The 18086-nt window shown below is 68.3% G+C and overlaps 1 protein-coding gene across 5 annotated transcripts in view; it reads right to left on the bottom strand.

Moving 5' to 3' along the window:
* BAIAP2 (BAR/IMD domain containing adaptor protein 2) overlaps positions 1-18086 on the bottom strand; it is a 47802-nt gene that overhangs the window by 6155 nt on the left and 23561 nt on the right. For 3 of the 5 annotated variants that reach the window (XM_016143323.2, XM_016143320.2, XM_016143321.2), the window contains exons 4-13: positions 13912-13973; positions 13666-13737; positions 13097-13234; positions 6280-6432; positions 4434-4658; positions 4119-4320; positions 3437-3638; positions 2491-2559; positions 1751-1913; positions 452-486 (exon numbers count right to left, since the gene is read on the bottom strand). In XM_016143323.2, coding sequence (XP_015998809.1) covers positions 452-486; positions 1751-1913; positions 2491-2559; positions 3437-3638; positions 4119-4320; positions 4434-4658; positions 6280-6432; positions 13097-13234; positions 13666-13737; positions 13912-13973 — 1321 coding nt within the window. The remainder of the gene's footprint in view (positions 1-451; positions 487-1750; positions 1914-2490; positions 2560-3436; positions 3639-4118; positions 4321-4433; positions 4659-6279; positions 6433-13096; positions 13235-13665; positions 13738-13911; positions 13974-18086) is intronic. The other 2 variants (XM_036222618.1, XM_036222619.1) reach the window with 1 other exon arrangement.

Below are 18086 nucleotides of genomic sequence, written 5' to 3'. Positions count from 1 at the left end.
CGAGAGTGAACGAGGCGGGCCAGACGCCAGGGAGGAGCAAGGGCTGCCCAGAGCGGGCCCGGCCAGGACAGGGCCCTGCTGCTTGAGAACGGAGCGCAGAGCGGCCGGGCCAGGCTAGGCTCCCGCAGAAGCGCCTGCCTCCACACAACCATGCAGAGTGCGGGGACAGCTCTGCGAGGGGCCGCTTCCCATGGGCGACATCACGGGACCCCACGCTGCTGCCTCAGGACAGGGGACCCTGCCCTAAGGGCCTGCCCTGCGGAGGCCTAGAAGCCGGAGGATGGGCACAGAAATCGGCGCCTGGGCCCTGCTCACCCTGACATGGAGCGCAGACTGCAGTGGTCTCCAGCCAGGCCCCCGCAGAGAAAGCTGGGGGAGAGGGGGCCACCCCAGCCTCTGGGGGGCCACTCCCTGTCACCCACTTCCCAAGGACGATTCTGAAAGCCCTTACCTGCTCACGGCCCGTGCCCCGTAGTCATCCAGACCCTGAGGAGGAAAAGCAGACTGGTCAGGCAGAGGCCGGGCGGAGGCGGGGTCTGCAGGAGCCCCTTCTGACCCCAGCCTGTGCGCTGCCGCCTGCAGCCGAGGGCCGAGTCACGTGATCTCCCAAATTCATGGGGCTGCCGCGTCTGGACAGCGGCTGACAATTCTGTGCGTGACCTCACACTCGTGCCACGCAGAAGACAGATCACCCACAGCCCCTGCCACGTCTCCCACAGCAGGCAGCCAGGGGCCCTGCGTGCGCCAGAGCCAGGAGAGCACCTGCAGGTCACGTGCACAACACCTGAGCAGGTGAGGTCGCGGCGAGATGACAGTCTCAGGTCAGGTAAGGGAACCCCAAATCTGTGACATCTGCAGGGAGGGGGTGATGGCCGGAGGGTGGGGCAGGGGAGCCGGGCTGACAGAGACCGGCGTGGGGAGGGCGGCACGGCGGATGGTTATCGGCAGACCCGCCCGAGCAAGCCTGGGCTGGCCCCTGGGCAGAGCGTCCCCGAGTCTCCAGGCCCCAGCTGCAGCTTCCTGGCCCAGGGCCTGGTGCCACTGTCCCAGGAGGAGACCCACTGGAATGGGGCTGGAACCTGGCCTATGAACAGCTGTTAACGTCTCTGCTGGCCTGCCCTGGACCCATCGAGGGGTGCTGGGGACACCTTCCCCAGCTCTCAGCACCGGAACCAAACCCAGAGCCCAGGGAGTGAGAGCACTGGGCAGTGCTCAGGAGCTGCCAGACGGCTGTGCCACAGGCCCGGGTGGGGCTGGGGGGCCCGAGCATCTCACTGCCCAGCAAGCTGGCCCTGGGACCCTGAGGCGCCACGCCTCCCCCAGACTAGATCAGCCTCTGGCTGAAGGTCCCACTACACCCCAGCTCGGAGTGGCAGGTGGCCGTCCGAGCTTGGCCCCACGATTCAAGAGCCATGGCTCTCGGGGAAGAGCTCTGGACACCAAGCTCCCTGGGTTCCAGGCTCCGCAGTGGCCTCTGTCAGCCCGGCTCCGCAGTGGCCTCTGTCAGCCCGGCTCCCCTGCCCGACCATCCACCCTTCGCCCTCCCTGCGAGGCAGCGGCCAAAGCCGTCTCCAGGCCGGTGACGCCCCAGGCAGAGGCAAGGACAGCAGACGGACCGCTGTGCCTCCCGCGGAGCCGAGGCTGGGAGGGCGTCGCCCCCGAGACACGGAGCGGGGGCGCGGCCCGTGGTGGGGTGCTGCGGCCACACCCGCAGCCACGGCCCCTGGGGACGGAGGCCCCTGCCGCTCACCTGGGAGAAGGCGGGCACCGCCACGCTGTAGGGTCTCTGCTTGAAGGTGCTGGCCGCCTGTGCGGGGAAGGCTCGGGACGACGCACCGTAGTCGGGCGGCGGGAGGGCCAAGTCGTCCTTGTCCAGGAGGTTGCCCGTGCTGCTGCTCTTCCCCTGCTGCAGGCTGCGGGGGCACAGGGGCGGCGCTCAAGGCCAGGCTGGCCTAGCCGGCACCCTGCGAGGCCTGGCGCCCCGCGCCTCAGCCCCTCAAAGGGGGGGACGAAGGCTGCCCTTGCGGCCTGGCTGGCGGCCGCACTCGCTGTGTGGCCCGCGGCCAGGCGTGCCAGGAGGGACCCGGGAGGCTTGCGGGGCCGAGGCGACTCTGCCCCCGCGGCCGCTCGGCCCTTCCGTGGCTCCCACGAGGGCGAGGGGATCTCGGGGCCTCATGGGAGATACCTGGGGCCTCATGTGCATACTCTGCCTGCAGGGCCTGGGCCCAGTGTGGGTGTGGAGCCCCGACCCCGACAGGCCGCAGACAGGGCCACCCCACGCGGCGCCCGATGGCCTCTGGGGCGCTCAGACCCCTCCCCACAGAGCACCTCTGCACCCAGCAGCACGGCCAGGGCTGAGAAGGCACTGGAAGCCCAGCCAAGCTCTGTGCCGAGAGGGCTCGGGGCGACTCTGAGAGGTGCTCGGCCACAGTCCCCCACTGTCACCACAGCCAGAGCTAAGGGACAACTCCCTGGGGTTGGCGCACTCACCTCATGTGCAACCTGTCACTGCCGTCGCTGTCCAGCACCCTGGTGTAGGAGAAGGGGAACCAGCCCCGCCTGCAACACAAGGCCCAGGTGAAAGTGTGCTGGGGAGCGGGTCCCCGTGTGGGGCCCCGGGCCTGGCGGCCTCCGGCCCCCCTGCACGTGCCTGTGGAGGGAGCACACGCGTGTACTCCAGGGAGACCAGGAGCCCCAGCCTACGGCCGGGGTACAGCCAGCTCTGAGCTGGCCCGCCCTGGACGGGAGCTCTGGCAGCCACCTCTCCTGGAGGCTGGGGACCCAGGCAGAACAGGGGCGCTGCTCCTCACGGCAGCCCGGCCAGGCAGGGCCTCCAACCCTCGCCAGAGGGGCCGCCTGGGAGGGAGGCAGGCGTGTGACTGGGAACAAGGTGCCCACTGGGGACCCTGCTCCTCAGAGCCCCTCCGAGGCCACTCTGGGTGCCTGGAGGCTACTGCAGAGCTGCATGTGGCCCCTTCTCCCTGGTGGGGCAGCCACACGTGATTCTGCCCCAGCGGGGGCTCTCGTGTGACCAACAGATGCATCTAGACATGAGGGTGGCCCCCAACCAGCAGCCCCCAGGTCCAGCAAGAGCAAGATGCTGCCATGGCCTCTCGGCAACAAATGTTATACCGAAGGCCCGACCTGTGGGACCCGACGTGACTTCGGGAGCCCCTGCCCCCGGGGAAGGTGGAGGCTGGCCTCTCCCGGCTGGGAAGCCGCACCGCGGACCGCAGGGAGGGCACTAGACACACGGGGCCGGGGCCGGGTGACGGGGGAGGGGGTGAGCAGGACGGGGCTAGACAGACGGTGGAGGCCGCCGCGGGCGAGAAGCCCCGGCGGGTGTGTCTGTGCCGCCCGGGTTTTCTGCAGTGCCAGCGGGTCAGCGCGACCGTCGGTCTGAGAAAGGACCGGGCTCAGGGCTGGACGCACTCACATCTTGGTCTTCTCGCTCTCGCCGTAGTGCCAGCCGTCCCGGGCCTCGGGCACCAGCAGGGTGATGAGGTCGCCCTCCTTGAAGCTCAGCAAGGTGCTGTTGTCACCGGCCGCGTGGGAGAAGATGGCCTTGACCCGTGGGCGGCCGTTGCGCTCCAGGCCGGCTGCCATGGAGCTGGAGCGGGGCAGCGTCTTGTTCTCTGCTGCTGGGGCACGGGGCAGGTGTGAGCGAACGCTCAGGTGCAGCCACCCCCCACCCCCCGTCAGCTCGGCGGCCTGCGTGGTGCACCAGAAGCCTGGGGGCCCGGAGGTGGATGGCCCCCCGGTGACAGCCGCCAGCCTCCAGTCTGTGCGGATTCAGACTTTGGAAGAACCTGGGCCTTGGGGGTGAGGGTGAGCCTCAGCCCCCCATCCACTACCAGGGTCCTAGCCTCGGCTAGGACCCTGAGGAGCCCTGAATAGCGTGGCCCCAGCAGAGCACAGGGGCCTGCGGGCGGGAGCACCCCATCATCCGCCGACACCTGCCCAGCACCATCCATCTGCGCCCGGTCCCACCCTGCTCGTGTTCACAGCCCCACTGCTCGCCAGAGGGCGCAGGACAGTCTCAAAGGGGGCCCTGGGTGCTGTACGCTGCATACACGTCCCCGGGGGAGTCCCCGAGCCCCCCGGGGACCCTGACTCACCGGCGGCATAGCTGTTCTTCGGGGCCACGCTCTTGCGCACGGGCAGCGTGTTGGAGTAGGAGTCGCTCAGCTTGGTCTGTGGCTGCGGAGGAGACGAGGACTTGGGCTGTGCCACCTTGCGGTCAGCCCAGGGGCTGTAGTCCTCGCTGTCGGGGCCCGAGACGCCATTCATGATGGTTGTGTTCTCCTGGGCCGACAGCCGCTGTGGGGAAGAGGCGGCAAGGGCACGAGTTGCGAGAGGGCCCCTCGCTCCCTGCTGCTGCGAAGGGGGGCCGTCCCCCCACGCCCACAAAGCTTTCTGGACCCCAGACTCACCCCGACAAACGGGGCCAGCTCAGGGGGCACCGGCAGGGGCTTGGCCCCAGGAATGGGGTCTGAGATGACCAGGTTGGACTTGGAGGCCGACAGGGCGCCGGGCAGGATGGCGCCGTTGCTGCTGGCCATCTGCTGCATCAGCTGCACGGCGCGGTCGGGGACCTTGTTGGGGTCGGCGCAGGCCTGTTGCCACAGCGGCAGCTTCTGTGCCAGCAGCTCCTTGCCCTGGGAGGAAGCAGAGCCAGCGAGTCAGGGCAGACCGCAGGCTCCGGCCACTGGCACACCCGGGGGCCCGACCTGCAGGGCCTGCCGCGGAGCGCACAGATGCAGCCCCGGCCCTCACCAGGCACTGGGGGGCTCTTAACGTGACACCCCACACGGGTAGGGGCCCCTCCAGGGCCCAAAGACAGACATGTGCTCCCACGGTCAGCCAGCGAACGGGCAAACCCTTAGTGGACAAATGTCGAGATGCCAGGAAGACGAGGGACGAGGATGGACGGTGGGGAGGGGCCCGGCACGGTCAGGCCCGGCTGTCTGCGCGGGGAGGGGACCCGCACGGGAGAACTGGAAGATGCTGGGACAGCCCTTCTGAGCAGGCCGTGGCCCTCCACCAGCGGCCAGTTCCGACCACGGGCCAGCACACCAGGCCCCAGGACTGGACACTTAGTTTGTGACTAAGATTTAACTGCTCATTTACGTGACCTCTGTGGCAGCCTCCATGGCCTACAGCCCAACCGGAAATGTTTATTATCTGCTTCCTGGTTGAGACAGTTGATGGGTCTGGGGTGGTGGCGACAAAAGCCAGCAGGACCCAGTACCAGCAGGGACACCCTCAATGCTCCCGAGTGGCTTCGGGCCTGAGATGCCCCGTGCGAGGCCCAGGGCTCCTGCCAGGTGATGACACTCCTGCTGCTGTCGGCTCTGAATCCATGGACCAGGGAAACGCCCGGGGGCGGCCGCTGTGCCTGGGCCGGGAGGCCCTGCCTTGGTGCCCTGGACAGACGGGGGTGGAGCAGGTCCACCTCCCTGGGAAGTCTCGGCTGTCACCCGGGAGAGGCGGTGCTCTTGGAGGACTCCGGCTTTCTGCCTTCGGCGCCTGGCTGCCACCAGAGGGCGCAGACGCCCGCCAAAGCCCGTCTGGAGCGCTGTGGGCGGTGCAGCCAGCCCTGCTCCCAACACCGCGTGGGCGCCCAGCCTGCAGGTGGAGGCTGCGCCTGCTCCCCCGCTCTGGCTGCAAGCGAGCCCTCCCAGCTCCCACAGGGGACGCAAGGCCTGTCACTGTCCTCGCTTTGCACCTGGGACAGCGGCCTTCGGGCAGGCCCAGGCAGGCAAGAGCCTCCATGGGGGGTGGGCCTCTGCCTCCTTGGTAGCTTGGCCATGGGGACCAGAGCAGAGTCTCGGGTCCGGCGTGTGTGTCTGTGTGTGTGCACATGTGTGTGCATGTGTGCACGTGTGTGTGAGCACCCGCTGGTCTGCAGAAACCCCTGCATAGAGGCGTGATGTGAGCTAGGGCCTCCCTGGTTAGCTCGGCTGCCTGACTATCCCTTCTGAGTTCTCGGAATGCTCCAGAAGGTTCCAGGTCCTGCCTGTGGGCCATGGATCTTGCTGCCCTGGGGCTAAGGTGGCCTCTGCGAGGGGTCCTGGCGCTGCGGCCCCTGGGAGGAGCTCGCCCTCGGGCTGTCGGCGCACCTGTTCTCAGAAGCCACCTGGCAGATGCCTAATGAGAGTCTAAACACGTCTGCAGCCTGACCCGGTCATGCTCCTTCCAGAAGGCTCCCCGGGGAAGCCGGAAGGCACGGAGGCTCCGTGCGGCGGGGCACCCATCGCGGCGCGGGCGCGGCCTCACCTTGGCGTGGTAGGCGGCGGAGCTCTTGGCCACGGCGCACTGCTTCTCCACCAGGAAGCACAGCCTGCGCCGCTCCTCGGTGAGCGCCGTCCTGTAGCCGTCGGACACGTAGCTCTCCAGCTCGCCCTGCTTGCTGCTGATGGCGTCGATGTACTGGGGGGGGAGGGGCCGCAGGTGAGCTGGTGACAGGGCGGCATCCAGCGATGCCGGGTGCTGCCGCGAGAGGCTGAGAAGCCGCTGGGCGGCCGCGGCCGCCGCGTAGAGGCAGCCAGCCCAGCCAGCCCTGGACCCGGGAAAGCAGTGCGCACCCACCTCCCGCCTGGCCACCAGGGCTCGGGGTGGGGGACTATGCAGCCCCAACACCCCAGCTCTGGCTCCAGCCACCCTTGCGCCAGGCCAGCCCTGACCGACACACTCACAAAGGTTCTGTCGAATGAGGACCTCGACCTGACCACGTCTCCAGACCCAACTGCCGATTTCCAGAAACTCTAGACCCGAGGAACTACATCGAGACGCCCCAAGGCCAGAGCAGTGAGATGGAGGGACAGGAAGTGGAGGGTGGGCCAGGGCGTGGGGGTAGTTGACGTCCAGTGTGGACAGAGGGTCAGCTTGGGGTGATGAATTCTGGAGTCGGGGAGTGGTGATGGCTGCGCAACGATGTTATCGTACTTACTGCCCCTCAACTTAAAACTGGTAAAAATACTATTTTAACAAAACTTTAAACGGCCATAAAGTGGCACAAGCAAACCCTGACCACAGGAGGGCACAGGACAGTGGCCCCGGCACTTTGACAGGCATGCGGCGGGGAGGAAGAGGGGAGCTGGCGGGAAGGTGCGCGGGGGGCCGCGGAGGACGAGTGACTGCTGGCCCCGCCCACGGAGGTGGAGGACACCTCCCAGCCTGCCGGCCGCAGGGCTCGGCCAGGTGCCCTGCTCCGGGCAATGGAATTTGACTAGAAGTTACAGCACGGCAGCCCTGTGAGCACATGTCCCCTGACCCTGCTGCCCCCTCTGAACCGTGACGGCAGCACACGCAGGGGCCCTGCTGGCGATTATGCAGTGACATCCGGTGGCCACACGTGCCTGTGCGGCACCTCCCGCAGGTCCTGGTTACGACCACCTAAAACCACTGTGACAGTGGAGCAGGAGGGCTCAGCCAGCACTGGGTGCTCGCGGAAGACTAATCCAGACTCAACTCCAAGGGCACAGGCAGCATGCAGGAGCCGCCGCCTGTCCGATGCTGGGCGCGCAGGAACATTCTGATTTTGCAGGCTGGACGCTTTCTTAACAAAGTACACGTAGGCCCGTGGGCGGCCGCTGTGGGCGGGCAGCAGCAGCCCAGGTCCACTCCTGCTGGGGTCTGCGGAGCCCCCCCTCCCATGCTTCTGCGTGCACGGCCTGCGGGGTCCCAGCTGCACTGGGGGATGGCCTCCCACACCTGAGCGGGCTGTCCACGTGAGATGCAGACCACTGGCTGCAGCTTGGGGTGCTGAGAAGCCCGTCCAGGAGTGGCTTTTGCAGAACCCACCTCCCTGGAGCAGCCAGTTCTCCGTTCTCTGGCAGGGGCAAGCCCAGGCCGCGAGGGGGCAGCCTCCCCGCATGACTCACGGGCCTCCCCCGCCGGCTCTGACTCAGCGTGGTGGGCGGTGCCAAGCCGGTGGGCGATCGAGGGGGAGCACAGAGCAGGCTGTTCCTGCCACCGCCCTCACAGCAGGGGCGAGGACCAGCCTTCCGGGTGTGGGCATGTCCCCAGCGCTGTCACCAGTGTGCTGCTCTGCCATGGCAAGTGAGCCACACCAACCCAAGGCAGGACCTGCCCAGCCCTGTCACGAGAACTCAGGACCCTGAAGACCACCCCCTTCCCACACTAAACTCCATCACCTCCCCCCGAAGGGTGCAGCTAAAATGAGCCTCAAAATAGCTATCCTACCCCCAGACCAAGGCTGCAGCCTCAAGGAACGAGGTGCCAGTCGTGGAGAGAAGTCTAATGCAGGCCTGCGGCCTCCGGGGGCGCTGCCTGGGCCAGTCTGCTCCGCTCCCCCGCTTCGCGCCCCCCGCCCCCATTGCTCCTGCCCAGCAGCTCAGAGAACTTTTCCTCCGGCTGTGGAACGTGCCCTACCAGTGCCTCCTGCCCCTGCAGAACGTCCCCTGCACCCCAGCTCGAGGAAGTGGGGAGCAAGCCTGCAGATTCGGGGCACCCTGGGGGCCTGTGCGGAGCACAGCGGGTGAAGACTCATCAGATGCCACCTGAGGTGGAGAAGGGCACCTGCTCAGGGCACCGGTCACACCCGAAGCCCTGCTCAGACCCACAGAGGCCTGCAGGGGCAGGAGGGCCCTGAGGCCGGGGGCTGGGACCACCGCACCCTCTGGAGACCTGGAAGGGGCAGGGCTCGCTCAGGAGGAAGAGAAGGATGACTGCCACACACCGGGCGCCCGAGTCCTGGCTCCTGTCAGCAAAACACCTGCCTTGACCGGAAGCCCTGGAAGGTCCTTGCCAGCTCTGCCCCGTGCCTGTGCCCCCTCCACAGTGGACTGTCAGGGACACTGTGGCTTTGCAGGCACAGATCAGCCTTTGACGAGGACACCTCCTCGGTCCCTGTGCTGTCACACGTAGGTCTGGCTTGGTACCCAGGAGCCCACAAGGGAGCACCCGTTGGAGATGCCCCTGTAAAGTTCTGGAAGGACACGATGGGGTTCGACTATGCCCCGCCCTGGGAAACGCCAATCCACCTGTCCCCGTGGGGTCTCACCAGGCCCTGCCCTCCCGGGGGGCCGCTCCAGACCCCCCAGCGCCAGCAGTGCCAAGCCTGGCGGGGGGTGGGGGTGAGTGGTCTCAGGCGAGCAGCCCGGAGCAGTGGCCTCCACGCCGGCTGTGACGTAAACGGGACGCTGGGGAAGGGAAGGCCCGGCTCTGAGTGGTTACCTCGGGACGGGGGCGTACACCGGGACACACGGCCCCCCGAGTGCACGCGCCCTGGGCACGCGGCTGAGAACAGCTCCTTCCGAGCACGGGCCCTCGGGCGCCCGGCCGCCTGCTGCGTTTCTGGGTTTCCAGGTTGCGGTCACGTCTCGCACTGCGATGCTCCCATCCCTGGGGCCCACTGGGGAGAGGCAGCGTGTGCCGAGCTGCGCAGGGCGCTGGCCTCGTTAGCAGGGGCCGCGTTGTCCCGGTGGGGGAGGGCGGGGCGTGTTAAGGTTTATTTCCATTTAGCCAAATGAGCCCGTGACCCGCGGGCGCGGCGCAGGCCTCAAGTGGCAGCCAGGACCTGTGGCCGAGAGCACGGCTCTGGCAGGGGCCCTGGGGGCCCCCGAGTGTCTCCCCTGCGACCCGTCGCCTGGGGAGTGGGCAGAAGAATCGTTCCCTCAGCTGCACCAACCCTGAGAGGCAGGACCCAGGTGGAGGCCGGAGGCCGGAGCAGGCCGACACCTTCTACGCATTTCACCCAGGTGCCACACCTAACACCGCGGCCAGGCAGAGCCCCAGCCGGCTAGGACCGGTGGCCATCCCTTCTGTCGAGGAATGTCCTGACCTCCTTTTCCAGGACGCCAACTCCCTGTGGAGAGGCCACAGCTTCACCAGGCAGATCCTGGAAATCTAGGCCAAGCGAGGAGCTTCACCTTCAAGGGGGCAGAGGAGAGGACGGCCACTCCTGCGGGCTCTGGGCCATGTGGACGGCCGGGACAAGGACGCCCCAGAGAGGAGGAACGTCCGAGCTCTCTGGAAAAGTGCAGAAGACGACAGGCGGCCTGGCCACCTCCGATGCCTTGGCAGCAGGTCCCTGCGAACGGCCAGAGGCCTGAGCCTGGCCCTCATGCCCTGCCCCTCCCTGCCTCCGCCTGCTCTGCGCTTAGCTTAGCGGGTGCCATGGCGACGTGCTGCAGAAACACCCAGCTGAAGGAATGTGAGCCCCATAGACTGCTCCCGCTTAGTCACCCTGGGCTGAGCAGCCCTGTAATCCGAGAAGACAAAAGTGATCAGAACATATGTCTCCACTTCCCCGCAAAGCGAGTGGTGACTCAGGGTGGGGGAGGGGTGCGCGGGAACAGATGCAGCGCCTCGTCCGACGTGGCCTCTGCGGCTTTCCCACGCTGCTGCCCCTCTGGGCCCCGCCGCTGACGACGGGGAACGAATCCAGCTGCTGCCACAGGTAACTTGCTCCACGGGACACGAGGGAGCCCGGCTCGCGGACGCGCCGCAAGGGACCGCGAGGGCCCAGGCGTGCGCTGTTGCCGAGGACCACAGTCCAGGACCCAGGCTTGGGCCTCCTTCCTGGCCCAACGCGCTGGCACCTGGCGAGGAACACGGCTGGCCTGGGGTCAGCGGGTGAAGCCTTGAGCTGCTGGACCACGGGTGAGGCTGCGGCCGGGGCCATGGTTCAGTGGATCAGGGGACCCTTAACACCTCGCTCTAACTCAGAAGCTGGGGCCGGGGCTGAGCGGACAGTGACCACACGCCTGGCCCGCAGGCCCTGGCTGCTCAGAGGCACCAGAGCACGCAGTGCGGACCCCGCGGGGGAAAGCGAGCGCCCCTAGGCAAGGCGCACGGCTGCCATCGGGCTGGCGAGAGCCATAGGCTGCAGCTGCCCACACCCCATCCCAGCACACCTGCGCAGCAGCGCCCAGCACCTGCTGGCAGGTGTGCGCCCACGGCACCTCCACACTCTGCAGGCCCAGGACGCAGCATGGAGCCGCTTTGGTCCACACCCCCAAACTGGATGCACCAACAAAGGCCCGCGGCCCATGCACCAAACTGTCTCCAAGAGCCAAGGACATGGGTCTCAGCAAACCAACATGCCCCTGGAGCGAAGGCTGGGTGCCCCGCCGCGGGGGTCCACGCTGTTGGAGTCTGGGGTCCAAAACCCGTGGGTTTCAGTGTCGTCGCCCAGAAAGCAGGGAGGCTAAACTGCACAGTCCAGACGGCACGTGCCGTGGCAGCCTCGTGGCTCTGCCCTCGAGAGCTCGCCCAGCCCAGCACCCCCGGGGGCCCCGCACACCCGAGGTAGGGGAGCTGTGGGTGCGGGGGGCTCCTTCCTGGCCATCCTGCCCCACGGGCAGTCCCCCCAGGGGGCCCTGAGTGTCCCAATGCCACCCGACGAGGGGCCCTGGGCCTGACTTCTCACGCCGGTTTTTCCTAGTGAGGTCCTGACGTACTGCGGTGGGGACACGGGCCTGTCCACAGCCGGCCTTTGTCACCGAGGCCGATGATGACAGCCGCACGCAAGGCTCCCGCCACCAGCATGTGGCCAAACGCCGCGCTACCAGACCAGCCTGCCCAGGGCGAGGGTCTGGCCTGTGCTCGCTCTTGTCCTGATCAGACTTGGGCCGGGGGGACAACCGGGACAGAAGCAGGAGCGACCCCCCCAGGGCCCACAGGAGGTGCAGACAGGAGGGTGTGTGTGCCCCGAACCCGGCTGGCTCTGCCCAGAACAGCAGCCTCGGGGCTGGCCGCGGCCAGCACAGACCCGGTCAGAAGCCGCAGAGACCACGCCTGCTGGTCGGCATGGCGCGGAGGACCCTGTGGTCAGGCCGTGGCCTGAGCAGTGACCCTGCATGCCTGTGGTGTGGGACACAGGCTCGGCGGACAGCCCCAGGGCCGTGGGGATGGGAAGCCAGATGCGGCTGTGCCCACAGCCCACTGGGCACGGGGTGGCTCCCCCAGAGACTGCGTCCACTGTGGCTGCCTCGGGGTGAGCACGTCCATCAGAGGTGACTGGAGTTTTGGGGAGAGCCCTGGGCCGTGAGGGCGGCGCCTGGCACACCCCCTGCTTCTAGGCAGAAACCTCCGTCCTAGTTAGTGCCCCAAATGGCTCCGAGTGCCGGTTCCTTGACCCAGAATTAAAACCGACTCTCTGCAAAATCCCAAAACACAGTCTCAATCATTGACAGTTCTTGCGAGTAGCCAGCTGTGACCCAGGCCTGCTCCACGGGAACCCACCAGTGATGGACAGACAAACGGGCAAATGCCATTCCCGATCTCCCTCCCTCCTCGGAGGAGAGTCTGATCAACTTTAGCCCCTACCCTATTTGTCCCCTCAGGGGCAGCGACTGCCACTCTGTGCAGCGCTGGCCACTGGCCCAGGTGCCTGGGCCTCCAGCAATGCCCAGCAGAGGGGTCTGGGGGGCAGCATGGGCGGGCTCTCGCCACTCTGCCCGTGACTGCTGTTCCACACTCACAAAGCCCAAGCGGGGGGAGGGGGACAGCAGGAAGGCCGGGGGCTCCAGAGGGCACATGGAGATCCCAGAGACCACTCCCACGAGCCCACGCTGCACCCACGTGCTGGGGCGTCCCGGCCTGAGCGCCCCGCCCTGAGCGCGCAGCGGTGTGGGCACAGGGGGCTGAGAACACCGCCTCCTCTGCCAAGAAGCCTGCGCCGGCGGCTGGAGGGCCCCCAGTGGGGGCTGGGTCCCACCTCCACGGGCCCGCTGCTTCCTGGGCTGCATGGTGGCCGGGGCCTCAGGGGTGGTCTCTGGAAGACCAAAGGGCGGCGGCACACGCTGCTCGGCCCCGAGGAGTTCCCAGGCCACTCCGGCCTCCTGAGGTCATTACATGCCTCCCGGCGGGCTCAGGACGGAGTCCCCGACAGGAGCACAAACAGGTCAGACGCGCCCCCCACAACAGGGCACGGGGACATCTGCCTCTCCTACCCTTCAGAGTTGGGGACACCATTGAAGTCTCAGGTGACCCGCCTAAAAGCACGCACAGGAGAGGCACGAAGGGCTCAGAGGAAGCCTGCCCGGGGGCCGCGACGTCCTGCGGCTCCAAGAGCCACCAGCGGCGCCCCAGGTGCAAGCGGCCAGGCTGCTGGGCGGCTGCCCACCTGCAGCTCCTTGTCCGAGTACTTCTGCGGGTTCTTGCTGCCCTGGCTCTTCTTGCGCAGCTTCTTCAGCTCGGCCTGGCACTTGTCCAGCGCGTCACCCTTGCTCCTCTGCTCCGTCTGGTACTTCTTCAGTGCGGCCTGAGACGCGGACGACAGCGCGCGTCAGGCCCGCGCGGCCCTGGCCTCCCCGCCCCCGGGGACTCGGGTCCTGGGCGCCGGCAGAGCACGGCCCCCCGTTCCTCTCAGGCTGGGTGAGGGGGGTGACGGGGCACGAGGAGCACGGTGACGTCACGGTGGGTCAGGGGCAGCGTGCGCAGGTCCCGCGGGGGGCCGACGGCCCGTCACTGTCTTTGCTGAAGCGACCGAGAGGCGGGACAGTGGAGGCGGCAGGCGGGGCGCCCGCGGGACTGCGCTCCCTCTCAGACGGGCACGAACACCGGGGCCAAGGGACCCGCTGGACGGGACGCGCGTGGGAGGCTGGAAACCCTGCGGCGGAGGGCAGGGGTCCCGCGGGGGGCAAGGGGCTGGCAGAGCGGGGGGGGGGGGGCGGCCGAGCGGGCGGCACTTACGCTCAGGTACCTGGCGTCCAGCTCCACCTTCTGCTCCAGCTGCGCCAGCAGCTCATTGTGGAAGGACTTCAGCTGGGCCAAGAGAATGGGCGTCGGTGCCGGCTTCGGCTCCCGGCACCGCTGGGGGCACGCGGGGGGCAGCAAGGACCCCCGCACGCGAGGGGCTCAGGGAGTGGGCGCTGGACGGAAGTCCGCCTGTCTGACCCCCCGCCCTCTGCAGGCCCACCCTGGGGGGCTGGGACTCACCATTTCCTCCAACTGGTTTTGAATCTGCCTGTGGACTTCGGCCATTTGGAAGAGGACGTCTCCTGGAGAGGCAGGATGGCGGGAGGGGAAAGAGAGGAGGAAAGCTAAGCGGCCTGACCGCCGGCCGCGTCACCCCCACCGGGGCCTGGGCCGTAACCGGCAGGCGGAGGTGCGCCAGGGCCAGGGGAGGGACGTGCTGCTTCTGCGCCAAGAGAAACGGAAACTTCTGCAACGGGGGGTGTGGACTTCGAAGGCTCAGGGTCCTTGGGGTGCTGGACAGGAGAGACCCCGAATGTCTGCGTCGGACCTGAGGCCCGTGACAAAGGCGACGCACAGGACGACCCCACGTCTGCCCGTCCTCACGGCGCGCCCCGCTCCCAGCCGACGACCGCCACCGGCCCCACTGGGGGCCTTAGTGGCGCCAGAGGGACCAGCCCCCTGGAGAGTGGGTCACACAGGCGGGCAGGGAACCCCTGACCCCTGAGGCAGGAGAGGAGCCTCTCGGCCCGCGTGTGACCTCCGGGTCATGGGAACAAGGAAGAGACGCAGCCGGCAGCGGGCCCGGAGCGCTTCCGGGAGGCTGGCACGACTTGGCTCCGAACCCAGGGCGAGAGGCTGCCTGCGGCGGCGGCTCCCAACCCGTGGGGCCCCTGGCTGGCGGGCAGGCAGCCCGTCGGCGTGCCGGGGCCTGGCCAACGCCCCCGAGGGCCTCTGGGGTCCGCGGGGCAGCCCTCCCAGCGTTTCTCTGGGCGGTGGGGGGTGGGGCAAGGCTTCAGGGACCTGGGCCTCCCGGGCGCTCCTGCAGGAAGCAGAGGGAGAAACGAGAGGTGTGGCCATTGTGGCCTGAGGCCACTTCCAGTCTGGACACTGGGCCCTTCTCCCCCCTCCCCCCATGAACGGCTGTTTCCTGTCCACAGAAGACGAGGCTGGAATGGCCGTCAGGGCGTGGTCACTCGATCAGCGAATGTTTGCTGAGAGCCGTTCTCGGGGTCAGGCGCTGACCGTGTGCTATAAACACAAACAGCCGAGGCCCGGCCCTGCCCTCGAGGGCAGTTGCTTCCTGGCAGACCCTGCCCTTGAGGTGCTGCCCGCATCACGACAAACCCCTCTGCCCACGGCGGGGCTGCCTGAAGTCACATGGCCGGAGGGTCCTTTGGGGGCAGCCACGAGCAGCATGCCTGGATCCCACGCTCCTGAGACCCCACGGGAGGCCCCAGGAGGACGGCTCTGGCCCCAGCCCACTACTGGCCGCACGGTGACCCCATGCCGGGGTCACGTTCCCTTGAGGAAGCATGGCTGGGTCCTGGGGGAGGCCAGCTTCTCCTGGCCACCTGTCCACCCCACGAGCTGCTGATGCCGCGCTAGCCCCGGTGGCCACAGGCACGCAGAGCGCTGACCACGACCCAGAGTCTGGGCCTCCGCCAAGCGGCACGGAGTCCACCAGCCCCGACATGAGCGGCGACACAGGTGCCCAAGCGGCCGCCTGCCGGCCATCACGGGAACCCTGGGGAGCTGCTCCAGCCGCCCAGGCACCCGCCCACGGTCCGTCCCGGAGTCGCCCTCACTCCGGGGGCTGCTGGCTTCGCGTCAGGAGCGCAGGTTCCTGTCGAGCGGGGAAGGAGAAAGGAGGCCGGCGCTGAGAGAGCTCGGTCGCCTGGCAGCTTCCTGCGGACAGGACGGCGCCGTCACCACGGCAGCCGACACCCGAGCGGAGGCTGAGCAGCGCCGGCAGGAGAGGCGGCCAATCTCGCTCGGCCTGGCCCCCACCGCACCCCCCACGCATCCTGCCTGGGGGCCCTCAGCGTCCGGAGGCCTGAGCGGAGCGTCTGCATTTTCTGTGCTGTGCACACGGCAGGTCTCATCGGTGCTGCGGAAAGGCCGTGGTGACGCCCAGGAGCCTCAGTCCCCGTGGGTGCTGACGAGCACTGGGGACCCCTCCCCACAGGGTCTGCGGGCCGGGGTGGTGGCAGCCTGGCCTCGTTTCCCGGGCTGTCCTGGGCTGTGCCCACTTCCGTCTGTCCTAGTGGCTCCCTTCAGGCAAGGACGGGGACAGTCTCTCTCACACCACCTTCCAGCCCGTCCTCCGTGGCCCGTTTGTGCCCTGACACCTAGAACCGCTGGGTCGAGCGCCAAGGAGGCTGGCTCAGCCCCGCTTCTCTGGGCTCGTCGGACGGAGTTCTGCCAAGTTCCCAGACGGACGTCCGGGCCCTGACACCAGGAAGCCGCCTGGGGCCGTGTCCGTGTTTTGAGACGCGGGATCTTCCCGTGTCAGGGGCCCTGGCTCGGCCCCGTGGGCACTGACCTCGCGCCCCCGCCCTCTGCCCCCGGGGCCCTCACGAGGGGCACGGAAGCCGTGCACGAGACGTGAGGCGAGCGGCTGCGCGGCCCAGCAGAGTCCCCGCGGGGGGGGGGGGGGGTGCCACGCCGTCAGCCCCGCCCTTCAGGCCCCAGAAGTTTACGTTCACCGCCAAGAACGAGCTACAACACGGTTTCCTTAAAAAGCCGCACAAACCAGTTCAGAACACTGGGAAACGCAGACTCCAGAAGATTTCCTGGTGCCGGCAGGGCACGTGAGGCCACCGCACGGGCTCCGTCCCCACGCCCGGAGCCCCGCCCTCGGAGCTGGCCTGTCCCCAGACCCAGAGCCGTGCTGTCGGCGGGCGGGGGGCACAGCCGAAGCGCACATGCTCCCCAGGCGGCACGGACCGGCCTGCAGAAGCCGCTGCAGGAAGCCGCGGCACAGGGAGCACGCGGTGGCACGTGTGGGGGCTGCAGGGCGCCCCGCCGGCGCAGGGACCGTCACCCCACCACAGGCACCAGGCTGTGCCCCGCACCAGGCCCCCCGAGGAGTGCGGGAACCTCGGCCGTCAGCGACATCATTGTCCTCGGATCCGTCCTTCCCTGGAAGATGGCTGAAGGTCCCGGGAGCCCCACCTCCTCCTCGGGCTCCGGACCGCTCCCCACCCCTCCCGAGCTCGAAGGCCAGCATGAGGCAGGGGCGCCGCCCCGGGCACACCCTGCCCAGAGCAGGACGTTCCTGCTGGCTCGTCAGTGCCCACGGCACAGCCCCTGGGGTCCTGGGCCCACAGGGGAGGCTAGCCCCGAAAAACCAGGTGTAACGGCGGCTCCCACTCAGCCTTGCCAGAGCAAAGGGGGACACCGGGGACCGAGGAGGGCAGCCCCGCCATGCCCACCCGCGAGTCAGCAAACCCTGGTGCTGGGGGCCCAGCAGCAGGAGAGGGTTCGGGACTTGGGACGGGGCAAGGGCCACCAGGAGCAGGGACAGGAGACGGGCCACACAGGGGACAAACCCATCAAACACAGAGGCCTGCAGGACGAGGCCGAGCCTTTTCCACCCCACCCACCCCGTGCCTGGCCTTCGCGTTAAGCGGTCAGCAGTGAGGCCCCTGCCTGCACACCGTGGGCTCTGGCCTAGAAATGCGTGGAGCCCTCAGGGACCTCAAACCGGCCTCGGATGTTCAGGTTAAGAGTGGGACGCCGTCCACATGGCCACGCCCTCCCGAGTGGAGGGGCCACGCACAGGTGCACACGCAGAGGCGGAGGGAGGGGGAGATGGGCTCCGTGTTCGGAGGACCCCAGAGGCCGCAGGGAGCCGCTGGCAGTGGGCCCGACCAGCACCGGTGTGGCCCCACCTCCCACTTGAACTCAACACGGCACCAGGCAGTCCCCTGAGGCACCAGGGGCCCCAGGTGAACTGGTGGGAACGGCCCAGCCATCAAAGGGCCGTGAGTCACGGCTTTGCAGAGTCCGACCCTCTCTGCGGCTTAAGGACACACAGCTCACCCTCCTGCCAGCCCGACCTGCCCACCTTGCGGTGCGGCCAGAGAAACACCACGAAGAGCCGCCCGCCCGTCGCCGGGGGCCCCGCAGAGCGTTTCGCCACGTTTCCGTTAGCTCTGACACATGACGTACGGACGCGCGCACGCACGCGCTCGCACACACGCACGCTCCTTCCCCTGAACCGCTGGAGATTCAGTACCAAGCACCACGGCACGGTCCCCCCGCCTGACGCTCAGGCGGCACACGGTCCGGGCCCCCCGCACGCCCCCGACGGCCCCCCGCCCGGGCCTCGCACAGGCCTCCTGACGGCTGGCGCGTGTATGTGCACGACGCGTCACGAGCACTCGACGCTGGCCACAGAGCGCGGGCCACAA

Source organism: Rousettus aegyptiacus, unplaced genomic scaffold (assembly GCF_014176215.1).
Source record: "Rousettus aegyptiacus isolate mRouAeg1 unplaced genomic scaffold, mRouAeg1.p scaffold_m13_p_6, whole genome shotgun sequence".
Taxonomy (NCBI): domain Eukaryota; kingdom Metazoa; phylum Chordata; class Mammalia; order Chiroptera; family Pteropodidae; genus Rousettus; species Rousettus aegyptiacus.
Note: the sequence above shows the minus strand (reverse complement) of the source record. Positions and strands in the feature narration are given on the sequence as shown.